Source organism: Saccostrea echinata, unplaced genomic scaffold, assembly GCF_033153115.1.
Source record: "Saccostrea echinata isolate AGI-Se365-2 ecotype Australia unplaced genomic scaffold, CSIRO_AGI_Sech_v1 ptg000018l, whole genome shotgun sequence".
Taxonomy (NCBI): Eukaryota; Metazoa; Mollusca; class Bivalvia; order Ostreida; family Ostreidae; genus Saccostrea; species Saccostrea echinata.
In genome coordinates, this window is record NW_026889767.1 from 3,817,501 (window position 1) to 3,836,128 (window position 18,628).

At 33.7% G+C, this 18,628-nt stretch overlaps 1 protein-coding gene across 1 annotated transcript in view; it reads left to right on the forward strand.

Moving 5' to 3' along the window:
- LOC133189382 (uncharacterized) overlaps nt 1–18,628 on the forward strand; it is a 433,972-nt gene that overhangs the window by 147,213 nt on the left and 268,131 nt on the right. The window contains exon 14 of the mRNA XM_061324761.1: nt 1–139. This exon is cut by the window's left edge and continues 2 nt beyond it. Within this exon, the coding sequence (XP_061180745.1) occupies nt 1–139 (139 nt within the window). The remainder of the gene's footprint in view (nt 140–18,628) is intronic.

An 18,628-nucleotide genomic window follows, 5' to 3' on the forward strand; every position in this document is an offset into this window, starting at 1 on the left:
TGTGATAACGGTACCTTTGGGTACCACTGTAGGGAAACTTGCAGTGGACATTGTGCAGGAAAAGTGCCATGTAATAAAGCTAACGGTTATTGCCCTGGAAGATGTGCAGATGGATGGATTAATCTTTTCTGCAACGAATGTATGTATTTTGAATATATTTTACAAGATATAAACTCTTAATGTTTAGTCATTTTTTTTCTCCAGTACATTTTGATGTGTTTTTTTTTTTTTTTGTGAACTTAATTCGCGTTGTATCATGTAAACTATGAAAGAGAACATTGGAATAACAGTCCTTTACGACAGCATAACCTGATTTTCATACAGAGTTGTGCTACATAACCGTAAAGTTTTTTGTTTTTTTTTTTTTTTTGGGGGGGGTTAATTACTGTTTGGGTTTTGTCCTTGATTCCTAATTAGCTAATCATCTTATTATTCAAAATATGTTCGCAGCTAGGTTAAGGACGCCCATGAAATATACGCCTTTATATACTCAGGGAAAATGAATACAATTTTAGTATTTTTTTAACAGCAGTAGTTTTGATAAATGTGAATTGTGGTGATTGCATTTGTATATATCGGATCTCTGCTGAGTTCGGCCAAAGTGACATCGCTTACATCAGCTGTTTGTCACGTGACAGGTTTAAAATTGGACCATATATGTACTACTACAAAGATCGTAAAAGTTCAACGATATACGGGCATTCTTCCGCTATAAAATTTATTTTGTTTTCTTTGAGACAAATTCCTTAACCCGAAAAGTGCTGGGAGCAACTTCCTCATGCTTGAGAATTGTTTAAAATTTAGCCGTCTTTCTATAAACTCCAGACAAAAATGTAATACGCATTGGAATAATGTTAGATTACGGAATGAATAAACAATGTACAACCAGCTCCCAGCACTTTTCAGAATAGTAGGAATAATGGCTACATGTGTTTAAAAATTCAGAATTTATAGTAAAACGGATATCGTTGAACTTTTGATATTTTCGAGGGGCTGGACCCCTCATTCTAGCACGTTACTGTACAAATGTGCTCCCTACGGCTATATATAAAGTCTACACATTATCAATTTAGTTTGACAATAAAATGTGGATTAATATATTTCAGAATATGTCTCTCTTTTTGTCTGACTACGCATGTTTCGTATTTATTTTTATTTTTACAAGCCACGATAAAAGTTTGATCCACGCCTCAAATACAGAGAAACTGCGTGTCAAACTAAGAAATGACGTCATCTCAGTAAGTACAGCGAGATCAAGCTGGCTTTCATTCTGCATATGCTAAGTGCTATTATGGCAAGATAAGTTGCACATCCATTTATATTTATAACATTTATGAGAAACGAAAGTATTTCGTGTGTTTTAAAAAGAACATTATAGTATTTATTCATCGAGATTCATTTGTATTGTTTTAACGTGACGTCATAATAGCTCTCCCAAACCTCTGCATAGGCTGACGTAGATATGGGAGTCCTTAACCTAGCTGCGTTATAAATTAATCAGAGAGTAAAAAGTACATTTGTCAATTCAAAATAAGATTTTATGTAATTTATAAACTGATATGACGGTTTTAATCCAAATCCCCCCCCCCCCCCCAAATTGAGGTAGCATACAAACATTTTGTATTCAAGCCTGCACTAATCTACAGGACTTTCTTTCTATAAGTATGTTTATTATGTTTGTTCAATTAGAGAAGATAAAATTCAATGACAAACCTTGTCAACCTTTTTTTTTTAAACAAGGAGAAGTGCACATATAGACCCCAGTGAAATGACAAAAAAAGTTCAAATAAAGCATAACTTGTCAGGTCACACCGTTAATTGATATTTACACCATACGTCTTCACAAGTTTTGGCGCTGAATTTCATAGGAAGGTTAACAATGCCGTACGGGTCAGCTAGCATTCGGGAATTCATAAAGTAAATTGAGGACATGTATTCATTTGAAAACCTTCGTTTATTACCATCATTACCTTGTGCAAACTTGAGCAAAAGACAAAATTCTTATTATACATTCAGTAAACCTGTGTGAAATTAAAAAATTTGACATTCGTATTAAAAATATAAACATACCATGTAAGAAGTGCAAACATATGATATATAACGTGTTTTATATATATATATATATATATATATATATATATATATATATATATATATATATATATATATATATATATATATATATATATATATATATATATATATATAGTTTTGTGCCATGCGGATTGTGGGATATTTTGTGTCTTTTTCACTCACGTTGTGGGTATCATGGATGGTTTATGGGTCATTATATATTGACCCACAAACCATGTGCCTAAAAATTTGTTTATGACAATAATATAGTTACTATTTCCATTTTTTACAAAAAAAAATTTTTTGACCCATAATTACACACTCAAAAAATGACCCACAATGCAATTATATATATATGAATTCTTACCACTCTGTGGATTGGCAGAATTTCGCGCGTGACCCACAATATTTTATATACTTTCCCATGAGTATTTGGGGGATTATGGGAAACAGCAAGATTTTATAGCCTAATTGCAGTGAATCATTATCAGATTGTAACGCATTATTTATTTACATGTATGTCATGCCATGCATGTACTACATTGTATAAATCTATAAAAAAAAAAAAAATAAGGTTAAATAATTTTATAATTTTGAATCGTACGATAGTTGTGTTCTTCCTAAAGTCTATATGATTATTTAGATATAAAAGAAAGCTTCAAGTATATCATCCACAACTTAAGGATTATTCAGAAAAAAAATTATCACGCGTTAAGATTTTAGGGAAGTGTACAGTTAAAACTGCCGTAGCGCCCACTGTATTAAGCGACTCACTGTCATATGTGACCGTAAGAATTCCTCCCATCGCTTTTCCCTATATATTATACCTGTATTATCTATATCTATATATATGTACATATAAATGACCCATGATTATCCGATACATGCATTACATGTAGAACCTTGATATAGATATATAGATATATTTTTGTAATATATGTGTTTATAATATTAACACATTTATATGAGAGAAAGAGATAAAAGATTTGGGAACAAAAAAAAAATTTACGTCAAAAACGTATTGAATAAAACAAGTAATTCAAAATAGGACAATCTCTAACCATTTTACTCGCTAAATAGTCTCGAGTATTTGCTTTCATCCTCCCACGGGATGAACCTCTGCCATTCAGTCATTGAATGGTCCCTGATGGTTTGAAAAGGTGACCACTTCGCGGTTTATAAAGCGTAAACTGCCTAAACCCAGTATATATCCAACAATGTTCTTTCACTTTTTTGGATATATATGTATATCTTTATACTTATATACTATCCCACAACAATATACTCGTACTATACATTGATCCCGCAACATTATATATATGTATGTATACAAATTAATGACCCACAATTATATCACATATACCTAAATATTGAGTTATATACACTAATTAAAAAATAGATCATTAATGACATAAAATGTCTCTAAAATTTATTTTAAAATAAAAGGGTGGGTCATGATGTTGGGGTAAGAAAGATCTGCCACTTACAAACAAGTCTTAAGCATCATTTTGCTTAGTAACTTATATTATAGAGATACATTGCTTCTAGTCAAAGAGGCTTCGTTTCGGGATAGTGTATTTTGTGTATTGAGTGTTTAAATTCACTAATTATATTAAAAATCGGAAATCACTGAAATCCAGTTTTTTTTTTTAAAATCATATTTCAATGTACATAAAAAAGGGATGACACTCGACATCTTCGATACCAGGAAGTGCCTCGGTCCACATTATAAATAGGCGTCGGAACCGGGAGGGGGGTAGGGGGGTTAACCCCCCACTTTTTTGCTAAGGTATACATAACATAGGCATTAGAATTGAAAATTGAAGCTTACTTATTTTTTAAGATTTAACCCCCCCCCCCCCCTTTCAATTAGCCCCTCGCTATAATTTGCTTTTGACGCCTATGCTATACAATTATTTAATGCCTGAGCAGTCAATAGACCAGAATATTTTTCCCGAGGTGCACAGAGCAGCTGTGCCTCAGTGTGTTCTATTGTCCGAGGCCAACAGCCGAGCATTGTTTCAAATTATTGTTTACCACTGACGTCTGTGCAATGTTACATATAAATTCGAAACCCAGATCGGTTTTTCCGAAATACGTTGCGGTCCAATAGATCGCAGTATATTGACCGGCAGTTCAATAGATCGGTTTCAAAAAGTAAGATAACTTAAATGAAAAATTACATTAATTTTTAGGGACCTTGTAGAAAAGAGTTATCCGTAGTAAAGTATAAAAACAAAGGCATGAAAATAAGTATGAACTTCGCCAGTAAATTGTTAACGTACTGAAATCTAATAATTATTATACAATTATTGCTGGCTTTTGAGGTCAATATGATGATTTAGACACCTGAGGAGTACAATATTCACCGAGCCCGAAGGGCGATGTGAATATTGTACTTCGAATCGAAGGTGTCTAAATCATCGTATTGACCGAAAAAAAGCAATAATTGTTTTATCATATGATTCAATGATTAAATGACACGCATTCATTAACCAATCCATGCCATCTTACATAATGTACTCGTTCACATCTACTGAAGTACTAGCCAAACATAATGAGAGAAACGGGGTTAAAAAAACAACATTGTATTATTCTAGAATTTTTAATTCTAGTTTAGGTGCAATGTAGAAAAAATAAATGTCAAGCACATATATAGGATTGATTTTGAAAAAGGGGGTATTAAAGGGGAAAAAAAATAACAACTTACCTGAAAACAAATCTTTGACTACCCCCCCCCCCCCAAAAAAAAAAAAAAAAAACAAACAAAAAAAAAAAAAGAAAAGAAAAAGAATTCGCAGCAGTGTTAAGGCGTACTTCGAAGAAATCAACGGAATATAAACGTGCATAAAAACATACCTTTTTAAACTGATTTTATTTTTGTAAAGGTACTATATTATCACATGACTTTAAATATTATTTGAAATAACATTGTATACACCGCTCTGTAATGAATTTGGTTTGGTCACGTTATTTGACAGTCACGTGATAAATGCATATAATGTGTACTGTATGTAGGTCACAAACAAATTTTTGATATCGCAAGGGCATACCCTAGTTAAAATTAAAAATTTAAGTAATAAATTGTTCCTACATAACTTGTAGTTTATGGAAAGTGCTGCTGCTTTAAATAGAATTCGCATTTTATTAGTTTAAATTTCAAGTTATCTGGCTTATGTCGAAATATCTGTGACCTTTATCAAGTATTTTATGTATTTATTAAGTAATGCTCTCGATTTCAGGAAAGCAGCAGCACTTTTCAAGTTAAGGAATGTGTCCGTTATGTATATTCAAAAAATGGTCAAGATCTATTAAGTTTATGCCCGTGCGAAAAGCCTATTTAATGAGGCACCTCGGCGTGAAACATGCACACCCTGTAGACAAAAACACGGTAAAATTAATTCAATACATTCTTTCGATAGTTTTAAAATAATGACACTAAACAAACGTTTCAGATTTGTATTAATGGTCTACCTAAGATTTGCAAATAATATTCTGTTTAATAATAAAATGCATTTTTCACTGTGAAAAAATTACTTGATCCGCCTCTCACTGCACATAAAATGCGTCAACTTTTACCATGATGACGTCATGTCGACAAGTGCATTGCGATCGGTGACTTGTTTAGATCTTGCTGTGTGGGATTTAACTAGCGACAAAAATGAATGCAGTGGTAAGTTTTGATGTAGTTCATTACTCTTATGCAGTTTAGATTAGCAAATTATTTCATTTTCTGTTATTGTGAGGAATTGCTATATTTGTGTGATGTCACAGTAAACTTTTCCCGTATAAATTATGCCCAGCCCTCTTTATGCAGCCTTTACAGAGCTGCGTTCTCCCAACTCAAAATTTTATTTGGTGGGATGTAAAAAAGGTCCATAAACGAGGGGAGAGGGGGACTTTCATTAAAATTTTTCATCCTTAGAATTTAAATTAAAACTTAACTTTCTCAAAAGGTGGGGAGAGGGGTAGGCCACCTGCAACCCCCCACCCCAACCCCTCACCCAATAATCTGTGTGCCTTAATGTTATGTTCATATGAGTGGAAGTCAGGTGCAAGTGAAATAACTTTCCAAAACTATTTGCATCAATTTGGAATTTCCCTATCTATTTTTGGTCCAATTTAGAATAAATAATTCCTTATATTGACCTGGAAGGTCACGAGAATCTGTTACAATTTCATGTACTTGTATACCTATGTACAGATGTAACTGTGCATAGGATGGATTACTAAATTATTAAGGATCGATAAAATGATACAAAATATGCATCATCATTATGAAAAAATAAAGATTTTCTTTTATGACATGACCTTGTACATATGTATGCCATATGACATGACCTTGTATGCCATTCCGTTTACTCTTAAAAATTTAAGCATTTATCTTTAAAAATGCGGATTTTTTTTAATTCCCGATGTAGAATTTAAAAGGCAAGTATCATTGATATTCATTTTCATTTTTTAAGGAATTTATTTCATTATTTAAACATTAAGGTATTGTAATACATGGGGGTAATTATTGTAAAATTACAGTCATTTTCGAATCAGATTTCTCTAATTCCTAGCACAGGTACTTGTGGACAGGACCCCCCCCCCCTGAATATAACCCCTCCCCCGGGTCAAAAAAAATATTTTTATGTCTTTCTTTCATAAGCTATTCTTTTAGTACACATTTACAATGTATTCCATTTGAAAAATCCAGAAAATAATGCAGAATTAACGTTTTACTAAAAAAAAAAATCATACCCGCGGTATTATAAAATAGAGAAGGTAAGTCACTTCCATTTGTTTACACTGGACCCCTCTTGGGTATCAGGCCCGAAATATCATTTACCTACTACATGTCACCAAAATGTGTCATGATATCTTGTTTCGGTAGATATTTTTGTCTTTAATCGTGCTATCTAATTGCCCAGGCATTCCATAATAACCCTAGTAGTCATCGTCAAACGTGAAAAATGCTACAAGGTTTGGAAATGTCAAAGTAGAAATTACGGAAGTGATGCAAAAACGACATCAAGCGTGTAACTCGAGAGTTCCGAGTGTTATAGAATTGAGGGAAAACCAAGAGGTCTACGAAAAAGTTCGGGAAAATTTTAATAAATAAGTCGAAATTGATTCATTAGAATTTAATTCTGCTTAAGATTTTCGAGATGAGTGAGGGTAGTCGTCAATATTCAGTTTAAAGGATGTTATCACTGATAGCAAGTAGCGTTTTAAAATACTAAAGGAAAGGAACACAATCTTGTAAACATCCCCGCTTCGAAGCACAGGTACTTGTGGACATAGGATCCCCCCCCCCCCCCGAATATACACCCCGGGTCATAAAATATTTTTATGTTGTTTTTTTCCCCCATAAATTATTCTTCCAGTACACATTTACAACGTATTCCATATAAAAAATCCAAAAAATAACGCAGAATTAACTTTTTATTAAAAAATCATACCTGCGGTATATATCCAAACGCTATGACTTGATAGGAACCCTCGTGTTCCATTAGTACAATTATGTATATAGATAAGGCCTCTTCGGAGATCGATCGCAACTTCTCGGGCCTTTCCGACAAGCGGAAAGACAAGCTCGAATGTGTTTCGAAATCGTCCATGACAACCCCCTTTTCAAAAACATTGAAATGAATGTTGGGTGGCCTCTAATCTGTAGAGTCTTGTCCTTCCCTTTAAGGAATGTAAAGATATTATTCAAAATATGCAAAGGAGGGGCTAATGAACTGAATACCAAGCGACTCCATTTTGCATAAAAATTTTTAACATCCGGTGCTGTTAATACATTCGAGGTGTTTTTCCGAGCTTTCCAGAAAGGAAACATTACAAAAAAGGTCCCCATTATCATTTTCGTGAATTTCCTTTGTGTTTCTCTTATTATGCGATATTAAATCAAACTTTATACACCACACTCGGATAACCTCTGGAAATAACGACATCTTACGCTTGACAGCAATGGCCAAAATAATTATCATAAATTCGTTGACTTTGAAAAGCCGTGTCAAGTGCGTGTTTTTTGTTGTATGCGTCGAATCTGGTTATTATCAATTCCAGTGAAGTGTGCCGTTTCGCATTACGACACGATCTTTTTCGATAGATGCGCCCAGCGTAAACAATTCACGACGCCGGTGTCTGATTGGTCAACTCATTTTATCAACATTGACAAGGAAATAGTCTGTTGCACGAGCAACCAATCAGGGATAAGAAGAAACTACCGTCATAAAGTTTGCGGTTAGGAGGCGTGTACTATATACCTTGAGCGTAATGCAAAACGGCACACTTAACTGGAATTAATAATAATCTTTAAAAACACATTTTTTTATTGTTTAAAATTTGTTTGAAGCGCTCATGTTGAACAGACTATAGTGTATATTGAGTTAATCCGATCGGGTAGTAGATCACAGACAAACAGACCGACTCATGACCACTCATGAATACATTTAACAGGGCATTAATATTTGAATATGAATTCCAAACTTCAAGTTTACTTAATATGGTTAAAAAATTAAAATTTTTGCAGACAGACAGGTGGACATGATGCCCAGATCTTCGACCTTCTGGGGCATAGAAAGTACATGTACATGTAACTTGATGAGATATAATCCCAAAACCTTTAAGAATTCATGAGTTTAGCAAGTGTAACTTTTTCTTTATTGCGTGGAGAGTTCTACGCTTCACGCAGAAAATATATAAGCGTCTGCGAATTGAAACCGGATGCAATGCAGCTTGCACATGCACCCGAGTGCTTGACAGGTCGCTAAGACAACTTGCTCTTAGGACTATGCACCCCAGTCAGAATCGACTCACCGTCGGGAAAACTCGTTATATTCACACGTACATGTACATGTATAACTCGCCTAAGTACATTTATTTTATGTGATCGACTTACACGCAAAGATTACACTTCTTTTAAAAATCTAAACAACAATTCTAAATACCATATAGGTACAGTGTTTATATTTAATTTGCGGTTCTAATTAAAAGCTCGGAATCTTGATTATAAAAAAAAAATTGTTATAGCTTTGTAAATTGTATGAAGTATAGAAGAAATATTTAATATATTCGCCAATTTAGAGAGGGAATATCTATGATACAAGTAACTTATAGAGAATGAAGTGGTGGTGAGTTGGGGTGGGGTTGCTGATTCATATGATCTGATAAAGTTCACATCCACTGCGATCCCTTTATGATCAAGCCAATATTACAATTAATAATAGATGTGTAGATCATAAGACTGACCTTTTATCCCCCGCTTTTACTGAAAGTGGGGGATATTATTTTCGGTCCGTCCGTCCGACCGTAGGGCTGTCCGTCTGTCTGTAACATTTTCGTTTCCACGTGATATCTCGAGAAGCTTTTGGACTTTTGCAATGAAATTTTACACAACAACTTCCCATGGCGTTAGAATCCTATAGATTTTGAGGTCGAAAGATCAAAGGTCAAGGTCGTAAATTCATAAATTCTGTCTGTTTTGACACTTTCGTTTCCGCGCGATATCTCGAGAAGCCTTTGAGCTCTTGCAGTGAAATTATATACCACAACTCCCTATGGCCTAAGAAAGACCCCAATTGACTTTTAGGTCAAAGGTCAAAGTCGTAAATTCATACATTCTGTGTGTGTGTAAAACTTTCATGTCCGGGCGATATCTAAAGAAGCATTTGAGTCTTTGCAATTAAATTTTATACCTTAACTCCCCATGGCCCCGTCCTCCCTTCTTAAAGTGCCCCCTTCGGACCTCCCCCCCCCTTCCCGATCAGCGCATGCTTTTCTTCCCCCCCCCTTAAGCGTGGGACACAGTTTCTCTGAATTAGCTTGTCATGATTACACCACAACAGCATATTATTCAACATCAATATAACATTAATTAACTGTACAAATCACAATACTTTTTTACTGGTAAGAATACAATTCAATTAAAAAAGAGAACAAAATCAATATTCAATACAGTCAATTTATTCTAACAGCTTGGTCAATTTCGTATTACTTTGAATTTAAAGTCGACCTTCGAAACGTTTGTGTCGAGCACATTCTGTCGTCGGCGACAGTATGTACTGTGAATATTTGCACATTTTGTCGCCGATATTTTGTGTTGAAGAATATTTACTAAGGTCGTGAAAAAAGAGAGAGAGAGATATTGAGACGCACAGAAACAGAGAGAGAGAGAAGGATAGGCAAAGTGTATGGCAGATAAATAAGTAAACAAGCTGTATTTATCTAGCAAAATTCCCAATAATGTAGGGGAAAGGTTTTGGTCAGAAAATTGTGTCTCAGGATTGGTGTATATCACTATGATATGTCAAGATACCGTATTTCTTGAGATATCTGATAAATCAGTCTAACCTTTTTTTCTCGTTGTATATACATGTACTTCGATATAGATTTTTTTTTTCAGTAGTAATGATTATCTGGAAATTATTTTCGCGTTATTCTTATTCATGTGCCGATATAATTGGTGCTGGAGTTAACATATTTTGCTCACCTGAGCTGAAAGCTCGTGACCTTTCCGGATCACATTTTGTCTGTCATCCTTCTGTAAACTTTTCACATTTTCAGCTTCTTCTTATTATAAGTAGATCTACTTCTGAGGCAATTTCAACCAAACTTGCCACAAAGCATCCGTGGATAAAGGGGATTCAAGTTTGTCTAAATGAAGGACCATGCCCTCTTTCAAGGGAAGTATAATTATGAATTAGTGAAAATTTAGTGACATCTTTTAAAAATTTTCTCAATAACCACTTTGTCAGAAAAGTTAAAATTCATATTAAAGCTTTCTTATAAAGTGTAATTCATTCTTTTTTTAGAGCATGTCCCTCGGAGAAATGGTGGGGCTTCAATAGGTGATCAATTTTTTCATACGTGTAGAATAATTCTTTCAAAATCTTTTAAAATTCTGAAATACGCATACTTTTTTCTTTTCACTTGCATCTAATAACGTACTGCCCGACTATTTGCATTTTCACGTGACCCACAATCATATATATATGTAGTACTGCATAATGCCGATGTCGGCCGCTAGTGAGTGTGGATCGTAGTTGCTGATTTGAGGGAAGAAATTCTGTGGATGCTTTAGACTGAACTGAATCGAAGTGCAATTAACGCTAATCTTTATATTTCCCATGAGAGTAGTGCGAGGCAAATGATGTCAGCAGTTTTGAGGAAAGGATGCAAACTTTTACAAATTTCAAATTAAAGCTTTAAAACTTTATTCCATAGAACAATATGAGGGCTTTCAAATTTTTTTTTTTTGGAGGGGGGTGGGGGAAGTAATGATTTCAATATCCTACGTGCTCAAAACAATAATGAGTAAAACTATAAAATAAACATATGGCAGGAAATAAACGAGTAAACAATAAACAAAGTAAAATAAGAAAAGAAATTAAATGTTCGAAACTGTAAACCTTAATTTGATGTTATAGAAAGCATAAGTACTTATTTTACTCCATTTCATTGAGCATGCAAGTAATACCAATTAAAAAATACATTTTTTCCCATACAAATATCTGGAAATGTATACGGGATGGAATGGTCTGATTTAAGGGCATAGATGGAAAGGACAGTGTCTGTGAAAAAAAAAAGAGAAATGTGCCTTTGAATGCATAGTAGAAAAGGTGTAAATAGGCCATATTTCCCTTTTTTGAAGGGGTAAGTGAAATATGAGGGTAGGGTACATGTAACATGCGGTGTTTTAGCAGGACTTGCACAACTATGGATTCTCCTTAAATTCAGAAATATTTTGGGGCTTGAATCAAAATTAATTCTTCATTAAATTGAAATACATTCCACATGTAAGAAAAGAAGAACGCATGGTAGCAAAATATCTGACCATATTTGATACAGGAAATGAATGCTATAAATGACATTCGAAGGAAATATTTGTTTTTTATTTTATTTTTATTTTTTCCCAAAGCTTCTAGCTACAATCAATTTTCTCGAATCATTCTTAGGAGAATATCAGTAGCACTTTTATTGTGTTCAGCTCAATGCTAAATTGGCAAGGAATTCTTAGGATGTATCTGACAGTGAATATCGCCACCCTTACATTTTTTTCGCCGGCGATAATATGTACCTGGCTACCCTTACTGTACATGTCGTTCATTGATACAAATTAACACCGACGCCAATTTGAGACTTTTTTCCCTTTATGAAGAATGGACGATGGAATGGTCTTGCATACATAGCGGCACATAATGTTGTCGGTGATAATACAATGTAAGTGCAGCGAACTTTCTGCATATTTTATCACCAAAAATATCGTTTTAAAGAATGTTTTACTGGGGTCGGAGAAAGAGAGATTCTTTTATTTTTTTTAAAGAATCCATATCTCTTAAGATCAACCCGAATACACGTTTTACATGCAATATGGCATTTTATTGCAGCTGCTTCCACGGAGTAAAAAATGACTTGTGCTTGGAAAAAAAAAAAGATTTGTCATTTAGTGAACATGCAATCTCATGAAATTTAAATATTTGATTCTCGATTTGAATACGATTTTCGTGTATACTCACGCGTATTGATGTACACAGAGAAATTTTGATTTATGAACTTAACAGTAGCTCAACTCAGTAGCTTATTGAAATATGCCTACTTAACAAGTCTGTATGAATTACACGTCAATAATATACATATTTTATATATAGTGTGTAAGTGTTTGAAAGTTGCCTTGTATTTCAAGTTTAAACGTTATCCAACAGAATTATTGTTGAACACCACTAATTCTGTATCAGATGTAGGTAATTTCGGGAAGGTTCACGTTTCATTAAGAAGCTCCAATGGATCGATTCCCTCTCTGGGAGCGTAATATTTTGATTTGAACTTTGAAGCGACATTTCATATCAGCAAGAAGCCCTATAGAGCATACGGATAACATAAAAGTTTCTGAAGATATTTTTTAGGTTTGGGAGTCTGATGCACAAACACTACATATAATATGTCAAGATGACACTATTCTGACGTTTGAAATGAAGATACACTTAATTGTTCATTCACTTGTTAATAAAATTTGTTTAAATAACTGAGCCCATCCATGCCAAGAAAAGGTACGCATTCTAGCTGTAGAGCGAACTCAATAAAAGCCGACTTAGCGTTAATCTGTGATTTTCCCCCAGGGAGATGTGTGCGAGGCAATTAATTCATCAGTTTTGAGGGAGGGATCTTAAAGTTTACTGGGTTTAAATTAAAGCTAGAATACTAATTATTTAGAAGCCTTTGCACCTTTTCCCCCGTTTTTTTTTTTTTTTTTTTTTTGGGGGGGGGGGGTCCATCCAAATCAAATGCGGTTAAAAAAAGTAAAATAAAAGGAAAAGAAAAGTTAAATTAATTATAGTAAACTAATTGTTCATTAAAAATTAGATGCCTTTCAAATTTTTAAGTATTTCTATATCAAAATATTTTTTTTTCCTATAGTATAAATTAACATCGGGCACGAGGAACTTGGTTGCGCCGTATTATGGTACCATACCGTCAATTGTAGTTCCATGCATATAAAATTATTATTTTTTTCTTTTGATTTTTTTTATTTCCTTCCAGTCTCTTTTTACAATTTTGGTACCTGTGCCTGAGACATTTTACGTACTTTGTAAATAAATAAAGGTTTTTGACAGGAACTATTTTTTTTTCAGGGCATAGGAGGCTACTTCTTGGGGTAGAAGTTTATTTTTCTTTAACTAAGAAAACTAAAAACTTAGGATCCACCCCCTCAAATCTGCTGCCGTTAATTGTCTTGCCAGCGTTAGGGGAATATGGGTGATTTGCATCAATTACACTTTTATTGACTCCATCGCTGTGGAAAACTGGACGGGATTTCTTGGCATGTTTAGCAGAAATAAAACATGTTTGCATATGCATTAATATTTATAAAATATCCTGTTTACACTATAAACACAAAGTGCATGTTATGTATTATGCTAACATGTATCACACCCCATTTGATGTTTGTGCTTCTTCTACAGAAAAAGCAGATAAAATGAAACGAAACTCAATCTTCTTATTTATATATGGTTGGGCAGTATCAGGTACAGAGTCCCTAAACTCTCTGAATGACAAAATAAATTGTATTAATAATTGATAATTGACGAAAGTGAATAACAGATGTCATGAGTTGTTTTACAAATTGAGTCGAAGACTGCATTTTAAATAAACAATAGTTGTGTCACTCAAAATACCTACTCTGGCCATATAATTATTATACCCCCGCTTGAAAAGCAGGGGGGTATATAGTGATGGGGGTGTCAGGCCGTCAGTTTGTACGTCCATCCGTTACGCTTTGGGGTACCCATCTCTTATCCGCAACCCCTCTTATACCAATGAATGAAATTTAATGTGACTTTCACAGAATCTTTGTTACATAGTGCTTTTGTGCACCTCTTATTTTACTTTTTGATCGGACACATATTTCGGGTTTCCCATAGAAAAACATGGACTTTGCCATTTTAATTATATGGGAGGCGGGGGGATCATTTTGTGAGCTCATAGAGAATGGTTCTTAGTAATAAACTGTAAAATTTCCATTAGCATAAAACTGCATTAATTTTTTTAAATGCTTATTATAATTTTAAATATAAAACCGTCATATACGGAATTACACAACAAATTTCTAAAAAGGTATAGATTTCATTGTGGAGAAAATGTAACGCTTATCCAAAAATGCAGCAGTTCTAAATACAATTTTTTTTATTTTAAAAAGGCTGTGGTCACACTTTTATAGGGTAATTTTGATTTTAATCTCTGAAGAGGAGAAAATCACCCTAAATTGGAGAAATTCGGAATGTTTGACGGTTTTTGAACACACGTAATTGGAGAAATATAGAATGTCCCATGCTTTGTGGTTGGATACGATTTTTATCCAACGAGTTGTGTGTTTTATCCCCGAGCCTTAGCAATTATTTTTATCACATGTTTTTTTAATAACTATCAATATTTTAGATTGTTTTTATGTTATGAATCCACACTATTTACTTCATCATTTTCATGCAAAACCCATTGTGACGTCGCAGCAGTGGTATATGATAAAAATATCTAATGAGTGATATCCACGGGATAAAGTGGTAAACATGTGATAAAAATTGTTTCCCATTTCATACACAGGTAAACCTTAACAATTAATATATGCACAATCGATAAACTGTAAACGTGTGTTTAATTTTGCAAAACAAGGGCTGACAAATGTTACCATACAATTAGTATGAGGAAAAATCCTAAGAAACGTGTTTCATAAAAACAAAACAAAACTGCATTATGCATTATTGGAATATTTGATACTCTTCAATTATATAAATGTGGGGGGGGGGGGGGGTTTAGATTTTTCTGACCAAGAATTCACAATGTTTTCAGTATAGAATTGATCAAGTATGGTATGCATTTTCTCAATACCTTGGAACTTAATCATCAATTTCTACGGGAGAGAAGGGGAAAGGAGGTTGAAGAAGGCCGAATTTAAGCTATTTATCTACCTAGCCTGTTGACCAGGCACCCTTATAATCTGAATTTAGCTCCAAGCATAAGCGTAATCACAGGGGAAGGGCAGATGAGGTTAGTGTCCTATCTTTTTTTTTTGAGGGGGCAATGGAATCTTTGTGCCCACACCTACACTTCGGGTAAAATTGTACAAAAAGAAGATATAGTAACATGTTAACTAGGAAATGCTCGTAGTAGGTTTCAAATTGTGAAAAAAAAAAAGTTACTTTATTTGCTTCTCAAATATTTTACTCAGTTGACACCCCCACCACTTCCACTTAATGACTGCATCTTTGGCAGGTTTGTAATGGAAAAATGATCTGAAAAAAGGATACATCGTACTCGTCCATTCCATTTTTTTTTATGAGCTACATACCTTCAATTACAGAAACGCGTCACGAATAACATATTATAGACTTTTTTAAGCACCGTCAAATCACTAAATATAAGAGACAGAATTTCATGTAGGGAATGCCCCTTTTTCAAAACTTGTGTACAGACATGTGGAGTAAATTCATTGAATCTTGATTTTGGTAATCTTAGATTAATTTTATCATTATTTACCCAGTTCTGTTAAGGATTATAACAATAATAACTTGATTTATAAACATTGATAGTAGTGTACTTCATATTTAAGTAAGAGTTACAGCAGCATAGAATATTTAAATAATAATATATAAATGGTGCCTGTTTTGGAGGGTAACAGTTGAAATTGAATGTTACCCTCCAAAACAGGCACCATTTATTTTATTACACTGAATGTCTTATTGATTTAGGATGTCAACAAAAAAATTGTCGATAGTTTAGAAAACTTTCAAACTCCAAGTTCTATTTTTCTCAATAAGAAAGCTTCGAAAAAGATTTACCGACTTCTTAATTTTTTATTATTTTTTTTTTTTTGTTTGATACTCGAAAAGTCCTTTATCATCTAAAGTTTGTTTCGTTCGCGTATGTTGTTTTCAAGTAAGCTACATCGGACGCAAGCTTTTATTGACGTCAAGTTTATTCGGCTTCTTTCAAACGCACAACTGACGTTTTGGGATATCTACGGCAAACCGTACGCGCATGATTTGCACGCATGTGACATTTTCGTAATGTTACCAGCTGTCAAGTGTGTTGCAAACGCTGAGGGTAACATTACGGATTGTTAAATGCGTCTAAACCAATCAGATTTTAGTGTTTAACAGGAAAGTATAATGTACTTTTTGTTACATTTTCAACAGTGAAACACTGTAATATTTAATGAATGAGTGTGATATTTTTGGAACTCTCAAAAGAACGTTTTTATTTTCACATTGTGAAAATAATGTTGGTTTCACATAGTGAAAAAAAAAAACAACCGAACGCGCCACGTACATGTAATACAAATGGGAACTTATGGGAAACGATCCCGGATTCTTAAGAGAAGGTTTATAGACCACGAAAAAAGAAAAAAAAATTATGTAGTTAAAAAGAATTAACTGTGTCTCACGGTCTGCATTTCATTTCCGATATTATTGAAAATCTTGAACTTTTATTTTCCGGTGTTCTATACTTTTCATATTTGGCCATAAAATTAAACTGGAAACTTTACTCGATATAAAATATGTTCTTAATGAAAGGTCTTCTTTGACTTCTGTATTAATATTCCATGAAGAAATACATGTATTGTATATGTTTAGCTATGGCCGTTCTTTTGTTTGTCTATTTTTCTGTAAATACATTTTCGAAGTGCTACATTTTCTACAGTTTTCGTCCAGTTTTAATATAGCTGCAGAACTGTAGCTCCCCGGAAAAAAATATTGACAGACCGGAGAGCTACAGTGCCACCCATTGAAAAAAAGTGTATATTTATTGCGCACAAAAAGTGCGCTTTTTCTCGATAAATTTCTCTGTGTTTTTCAAAGTGCCATCTCAAAATATTACTACCCGTGTGTACCTAACATATTCTTTTACTATTTCCACAACAAAACATTCCTTATATCCGTTGTAAATAGCCCTCCTGGGTCTTAAATATAAACCGTCGAAAATTTTGCCTATGTACACTGCCATTTTGGGCGGCAAGATAATGCGGTCCAACGCGCTTCGTGCAGATACCAAATATGAGAGTTGTTGACAGAAATCAAAGGAATATTTTAATATCGAGCTTTTCTGCAGTTGAGGTAAGAATTTGGAGAAATTTATCCAAAACTGAGCGCAACTTTTTGTGCGTAATAAATATACTGTTTTTTCTATGGGTGGCACTGTAGCTCTCTGGTCACCCATCACAATTTTTTTTTTAGAGCAGCGAGCTACAGATCTGCAGCTAGTTTTAATAAAACTTGGAACATAAGTTAGTATACTACATAAAGATAGAATTTATTAGGCTGTACTAGGGATGTCATCGAGTATTCGAGTACTCGACTATCGACTAAATATTTTTTTACTCGGTTACTGACGTTAAAAATTTGCTATTGTAATCTAAATTCATCTATAAATCGATTTTTTTCTTCGGTTGTTATCAAAGCTTAGACCCTTTGATTTGAGAACCAAATTACTTTCAACTAGAATGTTTACGTACTTAAATTCTAATTAAATAAATTCCATAGTGGAATTTGCTGTTTGCAAAAAACTTGCATAATTAAGAATTATCACAGGCTTTTCTTAAATTTTGATGAAAAAAAAAACCAGTCTAACTGTTCCGCTGTCAAGCGGATCAATAAATGAGTTGGAATTATAGACACGATTGATCGTTCAATTACTTATACATGTATTAGCATCTGGAGAAGAAATTACAAGCCATAGTTAGTATTTGATAAAGTGAACTTAAGGACAAGATATGCGGTAAAGATTTTAATTTTAATTGATATACAGAAGCATAAAGTATAGGTGTGACAGTGGCTTGATTTGCTATTGAGTGTACAAGCATTTTGACAAGGAATTACAGACTAAAGACCCCGGTTATTCGGCTAGGCTACCCAAGTAAAATTGACATCCCTAATATGTACATTTTTAAAGATACGTTTATATGTATATACATGTGAAGGAAAAAACTGTTATTATACTAAAATGTTTAAAGTAATTGTGTTGAAATAGAAACATGTTAATGACTTGGAATATACGCGGAAGTCTGATTTTGCCA